We start from the raw sequence: 24,574 nt of genomic DNA, 5'->3' as shown, positions 1-24,574 counted from the left end.
GAGACCTGGCTGGCAGACTGTCAGCCTGGAGAACTCTTGATAACTCTCTCCCATATGGCCCAGGAGTGTCTCTGCATTTTAACAGCCTGATTTTGTACATGGTAAGCACCGGGAAACATGGAGCCAAAAACCACATCTGAACTCGCTTGCATAGGACATGCTTTGAACAGTATACATTGTCTTCCAGGCTTCCTGTGGTCCCGGGATGACACTACAGTGTCTGCTCCAATGTTCTAGGAAAGGACCAAGTGAGAAGGAAAAGAGCAGATCAGCCAGTTATTTGTCCAACGTTGTTGAAATATGACTTGGGGAGAAAAGTAAATTTTCACAGAATTTACTCTGATTTAACCTTTTAACCATTTGTATTTTTTTGTTGTTGGGGGAAGTGATAAGCATGAACTGTGCCTGTGCAGACAGATGGGTTTTGCTTGGACTGCTCAGGCCTTAATTTTTGATTGGGATGATCAGCTGCCATCTGCCCCAGGGGTGACAGGCTTCTTTTGCGCTATCTCTCTCTCTCTCTCTCTCTCTCTCTCTCTCTCTCTCTCTCTCTCTTTTAAATTTTTGTTTTCTTAGAGCTTTTAAAAAATTATATTTAATTAGAAACCCCTTTAAACTGGATATTGGTTTGGGAATTATCATGGATTTATAGAAGAACATCTAACTAGTTAGTGGGTCCAGCTGCTGTGGCTCAATGGTTGAGTGTCAATCTATGAACCAGTAGGCCATGGTTCGATTCTGGTTGTGGCACATGCCTGGGTTGTGGGTTTGGTCCCCAGTGTGGAGGCAGCCTATCCATGATTCCTTCTCATCACTGATGTTTCTCTCTCTCTCTCCTTCCCTCCCTCCATATCTCTCTGAAATCAATAAAATATATTTAAAAAAAGAGTTGGTGGAAGAAAGCTGAGATAAAAAGGATATATGGAGTCAAGTATTCTTATTTATTTATAAAACACTGATATTTGGATAAATCTTTCTTCCAGTGATCTCTAGTTTGAGAGGCGTTAAGTATTAGTACTCAACTGCAATGCCACCTGGACATCCTCAACACAACATTGAGAGAAACATTGTATTCTATCGCTGGGCCAATCACTCTTGACCTAGACATTAGATGTTTTTCCCAGTGGGTAACTGCACCCAGGGGTGAGGCAAACTCCTCTTACCTTGCTGCTGGGGGCACAGCCCGCAACCGTGCAAGCTTTCAGCTGGTACGAATATTCCCAAAAAGGCTGAATTCCCGTTGTATCAGAGAAGGTCAATGACCTTCCGCGAAAATATTCCACTCCATTTCGGAGAAGAATGTAGTAAACGACATGACCTAAAGGAGACAGAAAAATGCTTGTATTGGAGCATCATAACCTGGTAACCATTTGCAAACAACGCACATGTCTTAGAGTTCGGAACAAATGGGATGCTGTGGCGTTCTGTATTTAATTTCCGTTTGCTATCACATTGCTATGAGCAAAGCGTTCTTAATTATACGCACTCTTAGGGAGGAGATGGATTCTTGACACAGCTAATCAGAGTCATTTATGCTTATTTCCCCTCACTCGCAAACAAATTTACTTTCAATATTAAAACCACTTTGCCTTCCCATAACTTGCTTTATTTGTCAGAGCAGCCCAAGTAAAGGCTGAGATTTTTTAAAAAAAATTGGGGGCTCACAATGGATGTGGGCTATTTCACAAAAGGAATGACTAGTTGGTACAAACCTCAAGTGCATTTGATCAGGAAATACTACTTTAGAGGTTAGATGCATGCCAATTACATGTAGATCACACATTTCAATGTGCTCACGGAACTAGTATTTCTATCTTAAAAGCAGCTTAGTACCATTCGGTTGTACAGGTTTCTCCCAGGTGAGGACTATTCCATCTTCAGGATGGCCCGTTCTGATCCACTGAGGGGGACTCACTCCCTGAGGCACGTCTTCTTTCGTGCTGGCTCTAACAGCTCCGCTGAATCCCTGTCCATAGCCATTCCAAGCCGAAATCCTATACTCGTATGTCGTAAAGGGCTCCAGGTTCGCATCTAGAGAGATAGTGAATGGTAGAATTAAAAAAAAAAATCCTTTAAGCCCACATCACCATTTCTCATGTTAGTTCCTCATTTTTTTCTTCTACTAGGTTTCCTTCTTCTCTTTTTTACCCTTTCATCTCTTGTCCTTATTCCTTTATTTTTTCTGTGAGGCTCAGGCTTTAAGAGATGCTTCCAGTCCATAACAGCATTCTTATTCTTGTTTCAACTCTTATTCTCAAAATGAGTGAAAAAGAGAAGTGAAGGCAGATTGTGTGCTAGAAAGAGCATTTATGTTGAAGTGACACAGACTTGGATTCAAAATCCAGTTGAACAAGGCCCCAGCTCTGTGACCTTGAGCAAGTGACCTAGACTCTCCAAGCCTCAGCTTCTTCAGCGAGGAGATGGAAATTAAATGTAGTTTTGTTGTGGGGCTCAAAGGGCGCCTGGGGATGCCTTATGCTCAGTAGATTCACTATCATTCATAACAGTCATTGTTATTTTATTATCATTACTTTGACACTTTCCTAGTTACTTTTCTTGATTGTTTTACACAAAAGGGATCGTTTGTTGAAATGTTACTTTTCCTCAATCATCTCTTTCTCATTTTAACTTTGTATCTCAAGATCATTTTGTATGTTATATGGGGTTAATCTTCTAATAACAGAGGGTTTTGTTTGGGGGGGATATAGATGTTCAATATTTACTCGTTAATTGCTTAACTGCCCCGGACATGTTTGTCTTCAATCACTTCTAGCGAACACAGTAATCCTTCAAAAATGCGTATCATTCCATCACTAAAAATGCGTATCATAGCGTGCCATTTAACATCTACACCTTGCTGCATGAAGGTGAACTGTTTATTTTTTTGTTCCTTATGTTCTACAGGTTTACTTTAAAAATGGCCTGCATCCTTATTTAAAGTTAAACTTAAAAATATTTAAACTGCTGCCAAAACCGGTTTGGCTCAGTGGTAGAGCGTCGGTCTGCGGACTGAAAGGTCCCAGGTTCGATTCCGGTCAAGGGCATGTATCTGGGTTGTGGGCACATCCCCAGTAGGGGGTGTGCAAGAGGCAGCTGGTTGATGTTTCTCTCTCATCGACGTTTCTATCTCTCTATATCTCTCCCTTCCTTTCTGTGAAAAATCAATAATAAAATATATTTAAAAATATATTTAAACTGCTAACTTTGTACAAATCCAGATTGTGCCATTAAGGACCCTGGGACTTGCTAGCCCACAGGGTGATGGAATGAACTGCTATCAGATTGAGGAGAGAGATGATGTCAGAGTGAAATCAACCTACAGTCAGCAATTTCTCACAACCCATCGCGTGTTACCTGTGAAGGAGAACGTGTCTGCGCTTCCCGTGTGCACCAGCTCTTCCTCGGAGGGGCACGCTTCTTCCCTGAATGTCTTGTCCGTGGAGCTGCGAGACCCTCTGACCACTGTGCAGACGTGGCTGGTGAAGTTGAAGTCACACCGGCCGCAATGTGCTGTGGCTGCCGCAGACGCTGGGCAGACAGTGCTGCACGCTTCCGGGATGCCCTAGGCCAGACGGTGGGGGTGGGGGAGAGGGAGAGGACTTCACTATTTCATTTTGGTAGACATGGGGTCAAGTTGTACAACTTTTGATGACATTTTCTCCCATCGAGTTCATGAATGAATCTCTCAAAATGCGTAAAAAAAGAGAAGTGAGGGCAGTCTGTGTGCTAGAAAGAGCATTTATGTTGAAGTGACACAGGCTTGGATTCAAGATCCAGTTGAACAAGGCTCTCGCTCTGTGACCTTAAGCAAGTGATCTAGACTCTCCAAGCCTGAGCTTCTTCTGCGAGGAGATGGAAATTAAATGTAGTTTTGTTGTGGGGCTCAAAGGGCGCCTGGGGATGCCTTATGCTCAGTAGATCCACTATCATTCCTAACAGTCGCTGCTATTCTATTATTGTTACTTTGATACGTTCCTAGTGGAGTTTTTGAGAAAATAAGAAATGTGGTATTTGAGTATCTACACCTCCTATGCTGTTGGGAAAGTATTATCTGTAAGAAGTATCCCTTCCAAGTGAAAATCTACGTAGTTCATGAACTGCCAACTAGAGGCCTGGTGCATGAAATTTGTGCACTGGTGGTGGTGGTGGGAAGGGGTCCTTCAGCCTGGCCTGTGCCCTCTTGCAGTCTGGGAGCCCTTGGAGGGAGTAGGCCTAAGCTGTCAGTCGGACTTCCTTAGCACTGCTGTGGAGGCAGGAGAGGCTCCCTCCACCACTGCTGTGCTCACCAGCCATGAGCCCAGCTTCTGGCTGAGCAGCACTCCCCCTATGGAAGCGAACTGACCACCAGAGGGAAGCTCCTGCATTGGGCGTCTGCCCCCAGGTGGTCAGTGTGCATCATTGTGACTGGTCATTCTGCGGTTCGGTTGATTTGCATTTATTATGTAGGATACTTGCAAGCCTTGTCTCTGATGAATCTCTAGATTATTAAATATATTTTGATAAACATTAATATATTTTAATCTCAGGAAATAAAATATTTCATCATTCCAAATTTTACAGGGATATATACAAGTCAATACAGGGTGGGGCAAAAGTAGGTTTACAGTTGTTTGTAAATGGTGGGTTCAGGTTGAGGGGCTAAAAGGCAGCAGCCAGAATCTCCCTGTGTTTCCCTCCATGGCACCCACGGGCATGAGATGGTACCATGCCAGGCGCTGGCTCTCCTGGGCACACAGGTGTTTCAGTCCTGCCCTGCTCTGGGTAAGGCTCCTGCAGGACAGCTAGCTCAGCGTTATTAATTCCCTTAGAACCCGCCGCACTGACATCAATCACAGCGAGCTCGCTGGGTGTTAATATGGATGCGGTGCGGAAATGAATAATGCACACGGCAGTTCTGACATTCCCATTCTAGAACAATGGCCACAGACAATGTATTTCTCTCTCCACCCTCCAGTCCACGCCTCCGAGAGGTTTTCCGTCCCTTACCGTCGTCCTGGTTCCATTGGGAGCCTTGTCGGAGCAGACGTATTCCAGGGGGTCATAGCCAACTCCGTTGCAGCAGGCCTGGCTCTCTGGAATCAGCGAGGTCCCGCAGCATTTCACTGGCCCCTGGCTGTTCTCCAGAGCATGTGGCTTCGAGGCTCCACTGCAGGCCAAGCAGCACCTGGTCTCTGCCACACTCACGTAGTCCTGCCCGCAACAGGACATGCCTGCAACAGCAAAGGTCAGAGAGGAGATGAAGTTTAGGAAAGGGGAGGAGGCAGAGGGGACTGTGGAGTGTGCCTAACTGCTCCCCTGCCACCCTGTTTGCCCCTAACAGCCCTCCCCTGCAGGCCTGGGGATAAAACCGTCAGGCCCTGGCAGTGGCTGAGAGGCTGCAACACTTACAGTACGGGCGCGTGGCCCTCCCAAGGGGATGTAAACTGCAGTGAGTGGCCTTTCTCACCGAAAGCACTGGACGCGCATTAGCTAAAGGACACGCAAGAGCAAGGGTCCCAGATCTCTCATCGGGGCCAACTTCTCCAAGCTCCGTAAACCAGAGACCAGGTGTCCGCCCCTTTTCCAATGATCAAATGTTCTGGCAGAAGGAAGGGTACAGTGGCACCTCGTTTCTCAAACGTCTCCCTTCCTGAACAGTTCACCCTGACAACGCTTTCCTGCTGACGCCTGTGGGATCAGTCACATGCCTCTCAGGCGACAAAGGAGAGAAGCCAGGACTCTGAGTCAGTTTGCCATTGTTAACTTCGCAGGATACTGTGAATAGTTTTGTATTGTTGTTTGCGTTGGGTTTTTTTTTTTTTTTTTTGCTTTTGTTGCTGCTTATAATTAGTGTTGAATTTTCATACTAGACATTTCCTTTCCTTTTTTTGTTGTTTTCATGTACCTTTCACACCCTTTTTGTTTTTACAGAGTGTGTTTATAAATTAAATGGCACAATAGACATGTACTGTAGAGGAGGAAGGTTAAACCAGGGAATCACTTGAGGGTCTGGAACGGATTCATTCAACTTACATTATTTCTAATCTATAATAATAAAAGCATAATATGCTAATCAGATCAAATGTCCTTCCAAATGACCTTCTGGACCACATGTGTCAAACACAAGGCCCGTGGGCCAAATCCATCCCGCCAGGCCTTGCAATGTGGCCCGCACCGCGCTGTCATCACTGCACTCCGCTGCGTTTCCATCACAATGACAGTTTATGACTGTTCAGTAAACCATTCGGCCCGCGATTTAGGCTGGATTTTAGATTTTGGCCCCTTCTCTGATTGAGTTCGACACCCCTATAAAAGCCAGCGTTACGAGGGAAGCCCAGGTCCCCGGTGCCAGAGGGAAGCCGGTGCCAGCAGCCAGGGGAAGGAAGACCTACTCTTGCACAAATTTCGTGCATCGGGCCTCTAGCGGGAAATAATGATCTGGCTTTCGAACACCTTCTGGAACGAATGAAGTTTGAGAAATGAGGTGCCACGGTACTTAAAATAAGGGGCCCAGAGGACATCTTTACAATTCGCAGGAAAAGAGGGGCCACCCTAGTGGGCTCTGGGACAAGAGGCCAGACAGAGGGGAGAGGAAGTCTCTGCGGAACTGGAGACGTGGCAGCATGAGTCTCCTAAGTTGCTGCCTGGCTCTGTCTAGGGTCCAGATACTTGCTTCTTGGGACTCCAACCACAGCAGAACCGTTCTTTCTGCATGACACAGAGCTGCACCCACTGAGCATGCTCACCGATTAGGTGAACCATCACTGGACAGAGGATGGGGGCAGTGGCAGAAGGACCTTGGCGGCAGCATCACGACCTCGGCATCCATGAAGGACACGTGTCCCTGGGAGGCCAAATGGACTCCGCTTCCCCACCCAGTCCAGTCTCAGCAACTCTGTTCACCTCACCTCGCTGAGATCGAACCATAGAAGAGATATGGCAAAGATGTAGACAATAAAGCCTGAACAAACAGTCCTCTAGAGTAGGGGTGTCGAACTCAATCAGAGGAGGGGCCAAAATCTAAAATCCAGCCTAAATCGCGGGCCGAATGGTTTACTGAACAGTCATAAACTGTCACTGTGATGGAAACGCAGCGGAGTGCAGTGATGACAGCGCGGTGCGGGCCACATTGCAAGGCCTGGCGGGACGGATTTGGCCCGCGGGCCTTGTGTTTGACACATGTGGTCTAGAGTCTAGAGTCTAGGGAAATAAAAGTGCCCGTACTCCACACCACAGTGTGATCACATTATAGAGCGACATATATCCATTTATACAGTAGCACAATGGGGTGACTTTTTTTTTATATTTAAAAATATATTTTATTGAATTTTCACAGAGAAGGGAGAGAGAGATAGAGAGTTAGAAACATCGACGAGAGAGAAACATCAATCAGCTGCCTCTTGCACACTCCCTACTGAGAATGTGCCCGCAACTAAGGTACATGTCCATGACCAGAATTGAACCCGGGACCCCCTCAGTCCACAGGCTGACGCTCTATCCACCGAGCCAAACCAGTTCTGGCTGAGGTAACTTATTTTAATTAGGGTTTTATTATTAGTCCTGACTAGTAACATAAAGAACCCCAACTTCAAAGTGCCAAGGGTTCCTGACGTGTTGAACCTGGCCTTGTACAAACACATGTGCCATGAAAGATACTCCCTAATAACAGACCAACCCATTTTAAGAGGCTTTTTGTTATTGTTTTTTTAATCATTGAATCTGGACACTGGCTTGGCCTGTGCCTTAAGAAGGATGCTTACCGACGCATCACTTCAAAGAACTCTCCCGCTGACCTTCAGCTTTAAAACTATCTCCAATTACTTGCATTTGTATTCAGAGTTAACGACATCCATGGAGCATAACTGAGTTTTAACATGTTCTAATGTAACTGCTCAAAGTCATGGGTTTAAAAAAAGTTGACTGTTTTTCTCTGGTGTTTTGTTAATAATTTTGGTTGTTTTAACATTTTCAGGAAAAGTCCTCTGGAATATATGCACACAGGGCTATCATTGCGGCCTGAGTCTTGATTATGATGGATAAAATCACACACACACACACACACACACACATACACACACACACACTCACAGAAAACACCACAACTTCAGTTTTTGTATTATTTGGATGTATTTCTGATGCCTTGAGATCAGACATTGAAATGCCACCTTGGATTCTTTATATTATTATTTTTTCTCTGGCAGTTTTCTTAAAATATCGATACTTCATGTTTTCATTTTAAAGAGCCATCAAACTCTCAAATTCTATAAACTGGCCCCTTAGGGAGCAGAATAACCTTCCCCCTACCTATCCCCCCCACCCCCCCCTCCCCCGCCCAGATCATTTTACAGGTTCACCGAGCTGTACGCAGAAAATCAAAATGCAGACTCTGACCCAATTCCAAACTCATGAGCAGTCATCGAATCGCTCTGAGGGACTTTTGACAGGACAACGAAAATGCCGCTAATGAACAGCTTTTACACCGGGAAAAAAATATAAAAAATAATAAATACAAAGAGCAAGCGAGAGATGCTTTCTTTCACCCAGAGTTTCACGTTCGTTTCCCTGAATTAAAATCTCCAGCCTGGATTTCACCCTCATAACGAGAAGTGACTCCCTTTCTAGTTCTTTTGGTAAACCATTACTTCTTTAATTATTATCAACCTTGTTCCAGGGTGATAAATTGCTAATTACTTAATACCCTAATCAGCGTTCATTCTTTGCACAGATAAACTGTGACAGAGCCATTAATTTAAATAGTAATTTCACTTAATGGCCAGAACGGCACACCAGATTTTTATGCAGCCGGCATCCATCACAGCGCTCTCCTGACATAAAGACGTCTGACGCGCACTAACTCACTTAGGGAGAGCAGATGTTCCGGAGCGGGCTCGGGAGAAAGTCCCAGGGTGCATCACGTCAGCATGAATGAGCTCGGGTTCCGAGTGGCACCGTCTCCCCAAACTGCACTGCCATCGCTTTTGACCCCCCCACCTAACGGATCACATGTGGCACTTGACTTTTGACCTTTGGCACTCAGAACGCATGATTTTGAGCAAGGCCAAAGAGAAACAGAAACAGGCTGTGGATCACTGATGGGCTGATCTGTTGTTTTTTTTGTTTTTGTTTTTTAATCTATATAGAGGCTCTCCATTTAATTTGCACAAAGGTGCAGAGTCTCTTTGAGTGAGTTACTAAAGTATCATATTAGATGTTTACCTCTGAGATTAAAAAGCATGTGTAGCGGAATGAGTGTCTTTGCAAACCGCATAAATATCCAGTGGAGAGCTTCCACCGTATTGGCTTCCACTGAGAACGCTGTGGAGGAAAGAATTTTTGGCTCTCGGTATTATAACTACTTCCAATATGTTATCAATTCTTATTCAATGGCAAGGGCAGGAAGTGAAAACATGCATTAATATATAGGCCTGATGGTTTTCTAAATTCTTAAATCTTCAAAACAGGTGCTCATTTTTCTAAAAACAAAACAAAACAAATAACAACCACAAAAGAAAAAAACACAGCAACACCACCCAACAAACAGCATTTATGAATCATGCTTTTGAGGTTAAATCAGTACTGTAGTGTAAAAAATGAGTCTAGAATATGACGAATCATTGTGGAATTCTGGGATTGATCATGAGAACCACCTTTTAGCTGAGGGATATAGTTGAGGCCTTGAGGAATGAAACAATAAAAGAAGTCTGTGATTAGTCCTATGGACAAAAACAAAACTGGTGGCAGAGACTGAAAGGAAATAAATGCATGCTTGCCTCCACCAGTAGGTGGCTCCATGGCTACCACCACAAGAATGAGAAGAAGGGGGTGGAGTAAAAATAGTGGCAACTTATTCTGTAGCATTTAAACAGCACCATACCTTCACAATATTCATCATGCCATGGAAATCTTCCTGTGAAATATTCTTTTTAATACTCAACCAAGGATATGTTTTGATATTTTAGAGAGAGAGGAAGGGAGAGAGAGAAACAACGATGTGAAAGACAGACATTTATCAGTTGCCTTTTGTATGCTCCCTGACCAGGGATCGAACCTGCAACCTTAACTATGTGCCCTGACCAGGAACTGAATCTGAAACCTTTTGGTGTAAATGTTGATGATCCAATCAACTGAACCACCTGGGCAGGGAGAAATACTCTTCCAACGTACCCTTCCAGGATGGAGTTCTGTGCATCACGTCCCTTTTTAGCCAAGTCCCCAAATGCCATCTCACGTAACTAACGCTGGTGCCATTCATTCTGCTCAGGTCTGAGTCTGGGGCATGGAAATTCCATGTTCTTTTCCACGACAACAGCCTCTCAGAGTTCCCCAAGAAAGGCTGCAGGGGCATTTATAACAAAAACAAGGCAACAGGTCCCAAAGGTCTCTCGTGATCAGTTTCCCATGGCGAACAGAAAAACCTGTCCTGTGTTTTTTGTTTTGTTTTGTTTTTAATGTATTTTTTATTGATTTCAGAGAGGAAGGGAGAGGGAGAGAGAGATAGAAACATCAATGATGAGCCCTAATCGGTTTGGCTCAATGGCTAGAGCATTGGCCTGTGGACTGAAAGGTCCCAAGTTTGATTCCAATCAAGGGCATGTACCTTGGTTGCAGGCACATCCCCAGTAGGAGGCATGCAGGAGGCAGCTAATCGATGTTTCTTTCTCATCGATGTTTCTCCCTATCCTTCTCCTTCCCTCTCTATAAAAAAAATCAATAGAATATATTAAATGGAAAAGAAACATCAATAATGAGAGAGAAGCATTGACTGGCTGCCCCCTGCATGCCCCACACTGGAGATCAAGCCTGCAACCCAGGCATGGGCCCTGACCGGGAATAAAACCATGGCCTTCCAGTTCATAGGTTGATGCTCAACCACTGAGCCACACCAACCATGGCTCATTTATGCCGATATCAAATACCAAACTCCCCTACAAACCCTGTCCTCCTTTGACCAACAGAAGGGACTTTCATTCTCCTCTTTTAACATGAAAGGATATAATCAAGTTCAACCCAAGATTAATGGCAGAAATGATAAAACCGTAGGAGCAAACACTAAGAATAAAGAGAGTCATAAAGAGGCTTAAAATATGGTCCAGGAAAACGGTTAAGAATACATATCCGCCGAAATGACAGGCACGGCTCCCATCCCAAGACGCCCGTCTGAGACTCCTACGCCGCCCGCCCGCCCGCAGAGAGCACTAAAAGCATAAACGCTGCCCTAGCACTTCTGCGCCGACAGCATCTGTTAATTCTCTCCATTTATAAAATACATATTGACAAAGACAACCGAACTGGGACCGGGGAGATTTGATTTGGTGTGAGAAAGTCAATTCAATGTGATTTTGTTAAAGGGCTCCTGCAGGCGAGTAAAGAGTTTAAGTAATAAAGTACATAAAGAGACGTTTTACGAGCCAGCCCGGTCCCGTGGCGGGAACGCAGGGCTGGGCAGGGAGAGTGGCCGGGCCTGGGAATGAGATCGTGAAACCCAGAGTCTCTTGCGGCAGGCACTGGGCGGCAGCATGGAGGGGAAATAAAGAGAGAGCCATATGGATGCCCTAGAAGTCATTAAGGCCACAGTCATCGGGGGTGACAGGAGAGAGAGGCAGCGACACAGGAAACGTGTCTATTTCCAGAGGAACCTGCAGGAAGGTCAAGGGAAGAGAGAGGGATTTTTTTTTTCCTTTAAAAATACCATCCATTTGGTCTGCCTTAATGGCCAGAAATGAAGAGTGACATGAGAAAGTCCAGGGCCCCTCCCGGATCCACAGGAGTTGAGGAATGTCACAGTTTGCTTAAGAAATATCTGACTGGCCGAAGCTGGTTTGGCTCAGTGGATAGAGCCTTGGTCTGCGGACTGAAAGGTCCCAGGTTCGATTTTGGTCAGGGGCATGTACGTTGGTTGCGGGCACATCCCCAGTAAGGGGTGTGCAAGAGGCAGCTGGTCGATGTTTCTCTCTCATCGACGTTTCTAGCTCTCTCTCTCTCTCTCCTCCTCTCTGTAAAAAATCAATAAAATATATTTTTTAAAAAATACCATCCCTTCTGTCTGCCATGATGGCCAGAAATGAAGACTAACATGAGAAACTTCAGGGCCCCTCCGGATCCACAGGAGTTGAGGAATGTCAGTTTGCTTAAGAAATATCGGACTCACACAGAGTGTCACAGGAGGTAAGTAGAGAAGTGAGTCTGAAATTTGGGCTCAGGAAGGCACTTAAGGGGAACAGGAAATTGCAGGTACATTTTGCGGGTTCCATCCCCAGTGGGGGCCGTGCAGGAGGCAGCCGATCAATGATTCTCTCTCTCTCACCATGGATGTTTCCATCTCTCGCTCCCTCTCCCTTCCTCTCTAAAATCAATATAACACCTATGTCCTCCCTCCGTGTCAGCATGTATGGGGAGGGGGGGAATGGTAAGATATGTACACAGATAATAATTTAATAAAAAAAAAAATCAAAAATTAAATAAATAAAGACTGTGCTTGAGAACAACATCATACATATTAAATTATTTTGCTAAAATATTAAAGAAGACACACATTAAAAATAAAATAAAATAAAATCGATATAACATATATTTTATTTTATTTTATTTTTAAATCTATTTTATTGACTTTTTTTACAGAGAGAAAGGGAGAGGGATAGAGAGCTAAAAACATCAATAATGAGAGAAACACCGACCAGCTGCCTCCTGCACACCCCCCATTGGGGATGTGCCCACAAGCAATGTACATGCCCTTGACCGGAATCGAACCCGGGACCTTTCAGTCTGCAGGCCAACGCTCTATCTACTGAGCCAAACCGGTTTTGGCAATATAACATATATTTCAAAGAAAAGAAAAAAAGGACTTCTGCTTCCTCATCTGGAAAGTGGAGATAACAACAGTGCCAGCCCCTAGGCTGGCTGTGAGGATTAAATGCTGAGTTCCCAGGCCCAGCATTTAATGGTGAAGAATGACCATGGACGGGATGCTGTTTGCTTGTGGCTGTATTTGCCTCTCCCTGTACCTGCTTCCCATCTGCTCCATCCCTGACAGGCCCACATGGCCCCTCACCTGGAAGGCGGCGGTGTGCCACGCCCCGGTCGGCTCCCCCGCAGCACTGGGCCTCGCTGCTGACCAACTGTCCCCCGCAGCACTGCTGGCTGAGGCTGTCCCGCAACTTCCCTGCACAGCACACCTGTGCGCCCGCCGTGGAGTAGGGCATCCGGCCACAGCACGCATCGCCTAGGCCCACGGCGACCCGGTGGTGCTGGGCATCTGGACAGCACACCTCACCTGCCAGGGGAGGGCGAGAACCAGCATCGCATGAGATGAGAATATCTGCTCTGACACCACCGAACTGTAGTGCAGTCACCTGCAGATGCCGGCTGGCTGAGAGACCTGCTAGAAACAACCCTGATGTTTTGGAGTTGCAATTGCAACTCCAACATGTTTGCATTAACGCCATAGAAATACCGGTGTCTGCTCACCTACACGTATGTCAGCTTAAAGGTTATCTAGTTCCTCTGGCGCCTAAGAAAGGAGCACTTAGACCCGGTGATGGGGACCCAGGGACAGTACAGAGAAAGCACGTCTACAGATACTTTCCAGTTTAGTGTACTTTGTGTTTTGTTGTTGTTGTTTTTTTTAGAATGTGGGTAGAGTCAGAAATGAACTCTCGATATGTTTGTAATAGCTATGATTATAATTCCAAACAAAATACGTCCAATGGGAAGGTTGATCAAATGAGAGGAGGTAGAAATACTATATTTAAATCAGCACACTAGTATTTGGGGGAGCCGTGGCAGACACTGAATTTTGTTACTGTAGTTATACCCACATCCCCCTTTACAGGATGTTCTAGGAGACTGGAGATAAAAACCATCTTTTTTCCTGGAATTTTGAAATCAAGGAGCTCAAAACATATTACTTTTCCCTTAAGGATGCCTTAGAGAGGACTAAAAGCAGCTTGTTGGATCTACAATTCAGACTGCGCCTTTCGTTTCTAGCTCATGACCCCAATCTGGGTTGACCTCCCTTCTGCCCTGAACCCTGATTTCCTCCTCTCCTTTGTCTTATTCCTTTCCTCCTTCCTGGATCTCTAACACACCCTCTCTCCTCTCCTCCACTGGCCCTTCTCAAATACGCCTTTCCTCTGGGACCGTTTCCTTCATATTTTTTAAAGGATGTGAGTCTGGTAACCAGCCTGGCAGATCTTATTAAACCGTGGCCCCGACCAGACTTACACAATCTGGCTAATGACTTGCCAAACCTTCTTTGGTTGGGGTTGCTTTACAAATGTATAGTCTTGAACTCTCTGATTCGTACTAATTAGTCCATCTTTGTGTGAGGTCGAGAAATGCTAAGACTTGGTTAGTAAAAGCAAGACAAATCACTTACTAAAAGGATATAAAAATGTGGGACACTATTTCACTAAGGATAGATATATAAAGAGTGAAATAGGAAGGCAAGGACTCTACCCTATCCCATCCTCCCACGGGGGTGGTCTCTGGAAATGCTTATGCCAGTGGTACCCCAAGAATCCCACTCGCACTCGCAGTGGGGACATCTCTGATAACACTACTAGGGGCCAGTGAAGAAGAAATGAAAAGTACAGTTACTGTATCTCCTATTCCTCTGCATAAAAGGATTCTTCACTTGGGTCTGAAATCTAGTTGCCGAATTTCTTAGATCTTATAGCCCCTTGTTGGCCAACTTCCTTTAACACAATGAGTCACGTGGTACAGGGGCAGTACCACTTAATTACACATCGAGGAGAAGGGTGGGGTAGGAGGAAACACAGCAGACACGACTAGATTGGGGAAAAACCAAACATTTCTTAAAAAATCACTTTTGAGTGGAACAAATCATTGGTTTGGATAGTTTAGCCACAGTTCCCCAAATCCCTCAGAATCGTATTGCGTTGCTGACAGAAGAATAAAAGATGTGGATTGCATCAATGAGAAGTAAAACTGATTTTCCCCTCTCAGAAAAGGCCTGTTAGACCTAAGATTCAAAGATCAGTCACCTTCTCATTAACCTCTCAAAAAGCAAATCTATGCCACCACTGGCTTGAAAATGCTTTCTCTCTAAAAGCTACCCCATGGTCTCAACTGTTAATTGTTAGTCTTATCAAAGAATGACCCGCATTAACACTTAGCTTGAGGTCATTAGCATATTTATAAAAAAAAAGAGGGGGAGTCCTGAGCATTCTTTTCTCTGTTGCTCTTTGTTGTGGGTGCTTTGAAGGAAAGCTGTGAGAAAAAAATAAACTAAGTATTATTAACCAATACTTCAGACTCCTCTATAAATATCAGACTCATCTACACGTGTCCAAATACCTACACCCATCCCAGCCTTGAACAGGCAGAGGATTGATTACATTTTAATTGCATTGCCATATAAGATCTTTGGGGGGGGAGTGTTAGTATTCTTTCTTTCTTGATGTAAACAGTGATCAACTAGGTAACAAAGACCAGTGGCTGAGCATAGAGGTCACAATACAATCTCTTCATTTACCGTAGTTACACTGAGATTCATGATAGGAACAAAATACTTGGATGTTCCCAAAGGATTGTGTGTGTGTTTTCTCTTGACATCATGGTACAGACATCCTAATACTATGAAAAAGAGATGATTTAAAAGGATGTGGGCCTTGTTCAACATCTGGTAGATACCCAAATGCCTGAGGTCTGAGTGAGCCTGTGTCAATATCTAGATCATGGAGGTTTTAAAAGATCTTGTTTTTAAAATTAAAAAGTTTTGTATGATATTAATAAACAATCATTGGGCTTCCAGGATTTATTCCATTCTTAGGAAACGTATGTGAAATTTTATTTGGAAATAGGACAAATCTAGACTGTTGTCTTAGCTTGAACTCTGCCACTCTGTGTTAGAAATGAGAAGTCTCCAACGTGTGCATAGCTGTGGTAGATGAAGCCAAGTATTTTTTTAAATCAGTTTTAAGGGATAGAGGATATTTTCCAGAGTTTGAACAGTTAGTAGCAAATAAGAGCAAACATTCTAATTCGACTTAGAAATGAAAACACTACTGTGTAGGTTTATGCTAAACTTATCCCAAAGCCTATTATGGTCTTTTGGTTTGAAGGCTGGGACAACAGAACATCTCTCTCTCATCTATGTAATTACAATTTTAAGGATATGTTATTCAGGGGAGGGGAGATAGGAGCTATAGTTGAAACCTCCTTCAGTGTGGTTTATCCCAAAGCCTCTGGCAGTGCTGGATTAACTGCTCATATTGCAGTTTACAGTACATGGAAGCTGACACTGAAATCCACAAAATTCTTACTTGGAAAATCTAGTTGATTAAGTTATTTAATTGTGAAAGCACTTTTTTGTGTGTGTGTGTGAGAATCAGAATAATAGTCCTGCTTCAAAGACAGATTTTTCTATAAACTTTAAGGGACAGTTATGAAGAATAGAGGACGACCTCAGCCTTAAGTAAACTTGCATCATACTGAATCATTTCACCTTCCCTTCTTGGTCCAGTGTTTTACACAGAGATTCTATTGTAGGTGAAATAATTTTTCATTTTACACACCTTGGATGGATATACGTATACCAAACACCAGGGACATGGAACAGCATCGAATGAACTAGGTACCTGGCATAGACTTTATGGTAAACTAAGTGCCTCAGAGCACTCAGCATTTTTTTGAGCACCAAACATGTACCTTTCTTTTATTTCTCCCATCTCTAGTTCTGGGCTCTTAAAGACAGAGGCATTCAAGTTAGGTGGTAGGGAAACAAAAAGTTGTTCTCAGTGGCTTTTCCAGGATAAAAAAAGTAACGGACAATAGCAGCAATAAAATATTCAGATATCTGCAACAGTCATTTCAAAAGCTATGGTGCCCGGCCAGTGTGGCTCCCTGAACCAGGTTGAGCATCAATCTACAATATGAACCAGGAGGTCATGGTTTGACTCCAGGTCAGGGCACAGGCCCGGCTTGCCCGCTCAATCCCCAGAAGTGGGTATGCAGGAGGCAGCTGGTCGATGATTTTCTCTATCTTCCTTTCTGAAATCCATAAAAATATATTAAAAAAGAAAAAGAAAAGATGTTTCAAGCCGGCCATTGGCTGTGTGTGAGTGACTGCGTGTCTTGGGGGAGGTGTTTGCTTTTTCTGGTTCCCAGGACGACCAGGCATCCCTGAGACAGCCCTCACCTGGCAGAACTCGAACGTAATACCCTGCACAGCAGCGGTGGTCTGGCTGTGCCGGTTGGATGCGGCCGCCACAGCACACCCCCGTTGAATTCAGAATAAAAGGAATGTACTTCCCCTCGCAGCAGTGGTGTCCGGGCTGAGCGTCATGGAGCACACCAGCACAGCAAACCTGAAGGTTGGGAGCCAAGTTCAAAGGAATATCAGTTAATTAGACTATTATATCACCCTATCGCCTGAGACACAATCATTTTCAAACAGACATTGCTAGGAGACCTAATACAGCATATGTTTGATAAAAATTCAAACACTGAGACACACATTTTCCCAGCATCATTCGGGTCCTAAATGCTGGTTGATATAATGTAGCCTTATTGGCCTTCAACCATGCTTTGTGCTCTATCAGAATATTCCATAAACAGAAATGACATTTTGAATGTCAGTGCTTCCAATGGAAAGGTGATGCAGAATTATAAATGAACAATTTCCTTTATGTATATGTTTTTATTTTAATGGTTGTTTATTTTAATTCCACATCTATGGAAACCTGACTCTCATTGATCTTTTTCTTTTGTTAAATAAATGGCACTTTTCTTATAATTATTATGACCATGTATTTATGAACTCAATCTTCAGACAAGGGGATCTTCAAAGAGTTCAATATATACATATACACACATATATATATATATATATATATATATATATATACACACACACACACACACACACACACACACATATGTATATATACACACACATGTGTATATACATATATATGTATGTGTATATATATGTCACATTAAAAAGAGAACATTTATATAGAAATTAATTTTGACAAGCCCTTTTAACTATGTGTGTTTTCTCCAGGAGCTGTGGAAGAATTATGTGCTTGAACAATCAAATAATTAATTGCATGCACTGGAGGTCTGAGAAATTGATACTCCACTGGTACATAGAACAAATGAAACCCTAACTGTTGCTGAAGCATAGTCTCAGAATCTATACGTGGCACATTATGTGAACTGGTAGAGCCTTCCTGTGACAGAAAATCCACCACTCTGTACAAGGTGCTTCTTTCCCTTTTGCTCACTGCTTTGTTTATATATATATATAAATATATTGTACTGATTTTTTACAGAGAGGAAGGGAGAGGGATAGAGAGTTAGAAACACTGATGAGAGAGTAACATTGATCAGCTGCCTCCTGCACACCCCCTACTGGGGATGTGTCCGCAACCAAGGTACATGCCCTTGACTGGAATCGAACCTGGGACCTTTCAGTCCACAGACCGACGCTCTATCCACTGAGCCAAACCGGTTAGGGCTCACTCACTGCTTCTTGTAAGCTTGCACCAACCTTTGAGTCAAGCTCAATTCAGGAGCGGAAGACGGTGAGATGTCTCAGTCTTCCAAAGGGCCACTAGCTTAGTATTCCATTCATTTTGGAAAAGTTACTAAAAGAGCAAATAAACTCAAAGTTTTAAATTCAGCCTATCCCTGTGGTGGTTCAGGTAGCCCTGAGAATCCAAGGCACAATGAATAGGCTGAAATGAGTTAAAATTTAGGCACAGTGACCATTTTGGAGACTAAGCCTAAGAAAAGTTAATTTGTAACCGCTGGCTTTATAAATTTTCTTAGATGATAATGACTACTGAGCCAGTGTCAGCTTAGTAATTTGTGTTCTATCCATACCACTGAAAAAAACACACGTTCTTAATTACTGCGCCTTTTGCAGTGAATCTTGTGGATGTAGTGATGGCTTCTGTCATTAAAGGGGCGATGCTGCTGATAAATAGGAACGCTCTTGCATTCTGTGAAATCCTACCTTCAAACGGAGAATTTTCTGCATCGTTTGTCAATAAAAGCCATTTACAAACTCCTCTGTCTGGCTGCGCTATTGATCTGATTCTTAAACTGCAACTAACAGGGACATTAATCTGCAAATGGCCATAATTTTTAAATATTTCTGACAAACCCTGAAAGGCCCTGCTCACAGTGACTCATCAGTGTCATATACACAAACACCCACGTGTCACTGAATGGATTTGTCATAAAAAAAAAAAAAAGAAAAAAAATCAAGTCACTCCATCAAATACACATTCAGGAGGATCCTTATTATATCCATAACCTAATATTTCCTGGGAAGACGATGAAGAATGAGAAGGCTACAATGCTCATGAGGATGGCAGGGTTTTGATAAGCATCCTTTCCTTGCCTTGGGGTCTCCTGATGGACTGGGGGACATACCGATCATGATAAATCATGGCTTAACATGCAAGTGATTTTACAGGGAATGTTCTGGAAGAAAAATGGATGACACGGACGGGCTTGAAGAGAGTTACCTTCACATCAGGATCATAACACCTGTGTCCACAAGTAGTTTCAGGCTTTGGACACATCACTGCCTTGCAGAGCTCACCGCTGTGAGCTTTCTGGGTCTTGGGACATGGGGACCATGATTTCCGTAAGACATCGTATCTCAGAATGATGCCATTTGGTTTCCCTGGAGATGTCCAATCAATGTGAAGGGATCTGTAGCAGGGAGAATAAATAATATGTCTGCAAAGACAACATTTACCATTGCTGCTGTCAACCTCACGTACTTTTCAATTTATCTTCCAGGTTGTTCTAAAGCAGCGGTTCTCAACCACTCTAATGCCACGACCCTTTAATACAGTTCCTCATGTTGTGGTGACCCCCAACCATAAAATTATTATTTCATAAAATAATAAACAAATTATTAAATATGTTTCTTATGCTCTATAGCAGCAGTTCTCAACCTGTGGGTCACAACACACAGGTTGAGAACCACTAACATGGTCGCCTAAGACCATTTGGAAAACACAGATATTTATATTATGATTAACAGTAGCAAAATTACAGTTATGAAGTAGCAAAGAAAATAATTCTATGGTTGAGGGTCACCACAATATGAGGAACTATATTAAAGGGTCTCGGCATTAAAAAGGTTGAGAATCAGTTCTAAAGGTTTACATCAGTTAACTTCCTAATAAAAAAGCTGTAGAAAGAGAATATGTATATGTTAACATATATAGTCATATATGCTACTACCATATCACATTTTTGGAGAATCAATAAAAACTTTATTTTAACATATTTTTATTGACTTCAGAGAGGAAGGGAAAGAGAGAGAGATACAGACATCAATGATGAGAGAGAGTCATTGATTGGCTGCCTCCTGCATGACCCCCACTGGGGATCAAGCCTCCAACCTGGGCATGTACCTCTTGTCCAGGAATCAAATCTGTGATCTCCTGGTAATAAAAATTTTTGTTCTTGTTGTTTTTTTTTTTTTAAAGGGTGGAATGCTGACATTCAAAATTAATCCTATTTGTATAGTTGTAGAATTTTCAATCATAACAATTTACTAATTCTATTCATGTTTCTCTCTGTTCCTCTCTGAAATCAATAAAAACATATTTTTTAAAAAGAGCATATAAGCTTATTAGACCTTATACTTTAAATATCTTGCAATAAAAATCTCACAAATAACTGTTAGCCACTTTTCTGTCATTGTGTAAAATAAGTATTTTTGTCATCTTTTTCATTTTAAGGAGAAATATATCATTAACGACCAAATTACTGGACCCTATCAGGAATTCAATTAAAGCCCAAACATTAAAAAGCAGCAATCATGATAAACCTTGACATTTTAATAGACTGCTTTTAAAGAAAAGAAAGTTATTTCAGTTTTGAAGGTGCAAACATACATTCATTAATAAGACTGTAGAGTGGAAATGTCATGTGTAAGAGCATAGGTGACTTGTATAGCCGCCATTATTATTCTTTATCCAACTCCCAAAATTCATTTCCTGTTTTGCAGACACTTTTTTTGTATTCACTGCATAGTCATCGACAGAAAAGACTATGTGTAAGTGACATTCCAGGGTCTGACTTTTCCACAGAAGCCAGAGAATTAGTGAAGTCTAGAAAACACATGTAGAACACCATGCCATCACACTTCCCTTCCTTGCTCTGAAATGAGACCACCTCTATTTTCAACAGTGCCATGGACAGTTTTGCTTTTAAGAATTTTAGTTAGGTACATGAAGATGAATGATCAAGGAGTCATGGGTTCAACCCCTCCATCTTTCTCATTAGAGGCAATGAGAGTGATATTGAGAGATCTTTTAAAAAAAAATATATATATATATATATACACATATATATATATATAGATATATAGATAGATAGATATATTATTGATTTTTTACAGAGAGGAAAGGAGAGGGACAGAGAGCTAGAAACATCGATGAGAGAGAAACATTGACCAGCTGCCTTCTGCACAACCTCTACTAAAGGATGTGCCCGCAACCAAGGTACATGCCCTTGACCGGAATCGAACCCAGGACCCTTCAGTCCGCAGGCCGACGCTCTATCCACTGAGCCAAACCGGTTTCGGCTTGAGAGATCTTTTTGAGTGATGATATGAAATGGAGGAAGGGCATCTCTGAGATTCTGTTGAGGACACCCCAATGAAAGAGAGGATTTGGAATGGAACCGATGAAAAGAACCAATGAAAGGAACCAATGCGTGTTCAGAGAGCCAAGGGTCAGAGTTAATTAGATGGGGGAACTGGATTTTGCTGAGAGTTGTACGAAGGCAATCTCAGTCAATGAGCTTCTTCTATGGGGGCCACAGAAAGCGGAGAAATCAGGAGGAGTCTGGGATACAGAGGCAGGCGAAGAAAAGGAATTTGTGGGGCCAGAATCCCAAGAATGAGCTCAATATTCTGTTCCGTCTCCTCACCAAGCAATGAGTTTGACCGTAAGAACTCAATGGCCATCACAACAATAAGATTTCCTCAAAGAAATTATGACTACTGATCTGTTCTGTACAATAATACAAAATACTCTCCAAATTGTCTCACTCAAGAGTTCTTCCCACACCCTTTCAAGAATCCAGCAGAAAATTCCAGTCCAAGTTAAAAGCCACTTGCCATTGTACACATTGCTAAGAGAGGATAGTGACAATATGGGTAAAGGAGGAGTAATTGGACATTCTACATCTACAGACCAATATTATGCTTATTAAGAAAAAAGCTGAAACCAGGTTGGCTCAGTGGATAGAGCATCAGCCTGAGGACTGAAAGGTCCCAGGTTTGATTCCAGTCAAGGGCACGTATCTTGGTTGTGAGCACATCCCCAGTAGGAGGTATGCAGGAGGCAGCTGATCAGTGCTTCTCTCTCATCGATGTTTCTAACTCTTTATCCCTCTCCCTAAGGGGGGAAAAAAATGAATAAAATGTATTTTTTTAAAAAGTAAAAAGAGGTGGATTGTTTTAATTGTAAAATTTTAAATTCAGCAATCAAGTTGTCAGTCCCTAAAAAAATATCAGGGAGGAAAATGAAGGATACAGAAGATTCACTGATACCCAATGTCATGAAAATATAGAGGTTTCTAAGTTTCACCTCAAATGTGGCAAAGCTCAAAGGGGAAGCATCTTCCTTCACAAGCTATGACCTCTCATGTCTTCTTCAACCTCAGGCTGCGTTCCTTGGACATACAGCGGGGTTTGTAAATAAGATCGGGTGGTTCAACCTTCACTTGGAGGCACCCAGGCTGAGCTGCTACCATAAAGATGCCTGCAGAGTTGGTGTGTGAAACTATCATTTATATCATTCAGTAGCTCGAGGCAAATTTTCAAACAATTATTTGTGAATGCCCCACAGACATCACACCCCCGACTTCTCATCAATAATACAGCCCCGGACTGATGTGGAACTGGGGAAACTCTGCCATAGTTCCAATTAGAGGCACCCAGAGACACCGTCTGCCTTCTCTCGCCTCTCCCTTGAGCCTCGTGCCTGGAACTCATGCATTTTGAAATAGGAGCAGTAACGCAGTAAAACCTTTTCCTTATCGTAGGCATTCATGGGGCATAAATAAGTAAACTTCAGAGGCAGCCCAGGGCCCAGGGAAGCTGTGGGCTACAGCGCTTGTCATACTTCCATCAAAGCCAGAGCTGGTTAGCTCTCTTCATCCGAAGTGGTGTCTACATTCCCCGCTTTGGACCAGAATTAATGAATCAGCTATTGATTAGATTCCGCTCTAACCAATCCACCAAGGCAAACAAATGAACTACCCAGGGCACGTGTAGGCCATGGCCAGACATGTCTGGGCTATCGATCAGTAGTTAGTATTCTTTGGGGATCCAGAAGCAACTGATGATAATATGACAAGTATGGAAACTGATGCAGAAACAGCGCGTTTCCGGAGGAGGAGGTTGGAGAATCTGATCTTTACATGTGTGGTGAGGCATCCTTGGTTTCCATGTAAAAGGAAAACACGTGTCAGTGCTTGCACTGAAGATGTTGCTGTCAAAAGCCAGGTGAGAAAGGCCAACGGCAAAGATCATACACTCCAGATGAGCAATCCAACAGGCTGATGTGCTGTTAAAATTTCTCTGAGAGGTTTTCCTATAAGCAGTGTAGAGTGAAGGAGTATTTGGACACAAACTCTGTCATCTCTTAACTGTGGTAGAATTGACACAACTCTACACAATGGTCAAAACTCATAGAAGATGGAGCAAAGAAGAGTATATCTTACTGTGTTTAAATTAAAAATAGAATGTAAAATGCAAGAGAATAAAAAAGAAGCAAATGCAGGAAACCCATGATCTTTCTAGAAGCTTCATTCATTGTTGAAACTAGAGAGTTCTCTTCACATCCTTGTCAGTTTTTAACTTTTTCTCTTCTCAAAGTCTCAAACTGCTTTTATTATAAGCCCAAATGTAAGTGACATTTGATTAAGTATGGAATGATAGGATGAAATACCGATTTCTTTTTCATTCAGAATTTGGAGGCATTGTATTTTTGGCCAGGAATGCTGCTGGTTTCGAAGATGGACAATGTTACTCAAACTCCAATTTCTTGTTATCTTCCAGGAAACCCTGGATTTGGAAATTTCCTGACAATGTCCCTTTATGAGGCTCTTTAAAATATATATATATATATATATATATATATATATATATATATATATATAATTAATTTTTTTACAGAGAGGAAGGGAGAGTTAGAAACATCAGTCAGCTGCCTTCTGCACATTCTGTACTGGGGATGTGCCTGTAACCAAGGTACATGCCTTGACCAGAATCGAACCTGGAACCCTTCAGTACGCAGGCCGACGCTCTATCCACCAGTTAGTCTGGGGCTTTTTATGTGGTGTTTTTCAGTGATTATGCTGATATCTATAGACTCTTCTTCATCTGCACCCTGTTGTGTTTAGTTCTGGAATATTTTCTTATAATTTATTTCACCTCCCCTCTTTCCTGCTTTCTCTTCTGGAACTCTTATTATCCACATACTATTGTAGATATCCTGGAAATTTTTCCCAAATTTCCTCAATAATTACTTTCTTTTTCTTGACATCTTTGCTTTTTATTGCACTTTTAGAGACTTTCCTGTTTCTTCCA

At 42.8% G+C, this 24,574-nt stretch overlaps 1 protein-coding gene across 1 annotated transcript in view; it reads right to left on the bottom strand.

The window, feature by feature from the left end:
• Positions 1-24,574, bottom strand: part of USH2A (usherin) — a 397,013-nt gene that overhangs the window by 86,778 nt on the left and 285,661 nt on the right. The window contains exons 47-53 of the mRNA XM_036453544.2: positions 19,479-19,668; positions 17,138-17,306; positions 13,028-13,249; positions 4,987-5,210; positions 3,355-3,562; positions 1,834-2,031; positions 1,164-1,318 (exon numbers count right to left, since the gene is read on the bottom strand). Coding sequence (XP_036309437.1) covers positions 1,164-1,318; positions 1,834-2,031; positions 3,355-3,562; positions 4,987-5,210; positions 13,028-13,249; positions 17,138-17,306; positions 19,479-19,668 — 1,366 coding nt within the window. The remainder of the gene's footprint in view (positions 1-1,163; positions 1,319-1,833; positions 2,032-3,354; positions 3,563-4,986; positions 5,211-13,027; positions 13,250-17,137; positions 17,307-19,478; positions 19,669-24,574) is intronic.

This window comes from Pipistrellus kuhlii, unplaced genomic scaffold, assembly GCF_014108245.1.
Source record: "Pipistrellus kuhlii isolate mPipKuh1 unplaced genomic scaffold, mPipKuh1.p scaffold_m20_p_25, whole genome shotgun sequence".
NCBI classification, from domain to species: Eukaryota; Metazoa; Chordata; class Mammalia; order Chiroptera; family Vespertilionidae; genus Pipistrellus; species Pipistrellus kuhlii.
Note: the sequence above shows the minus strand (reverse complement) of the source record. Positions and strands in the feature narration are given on the sequence as shown.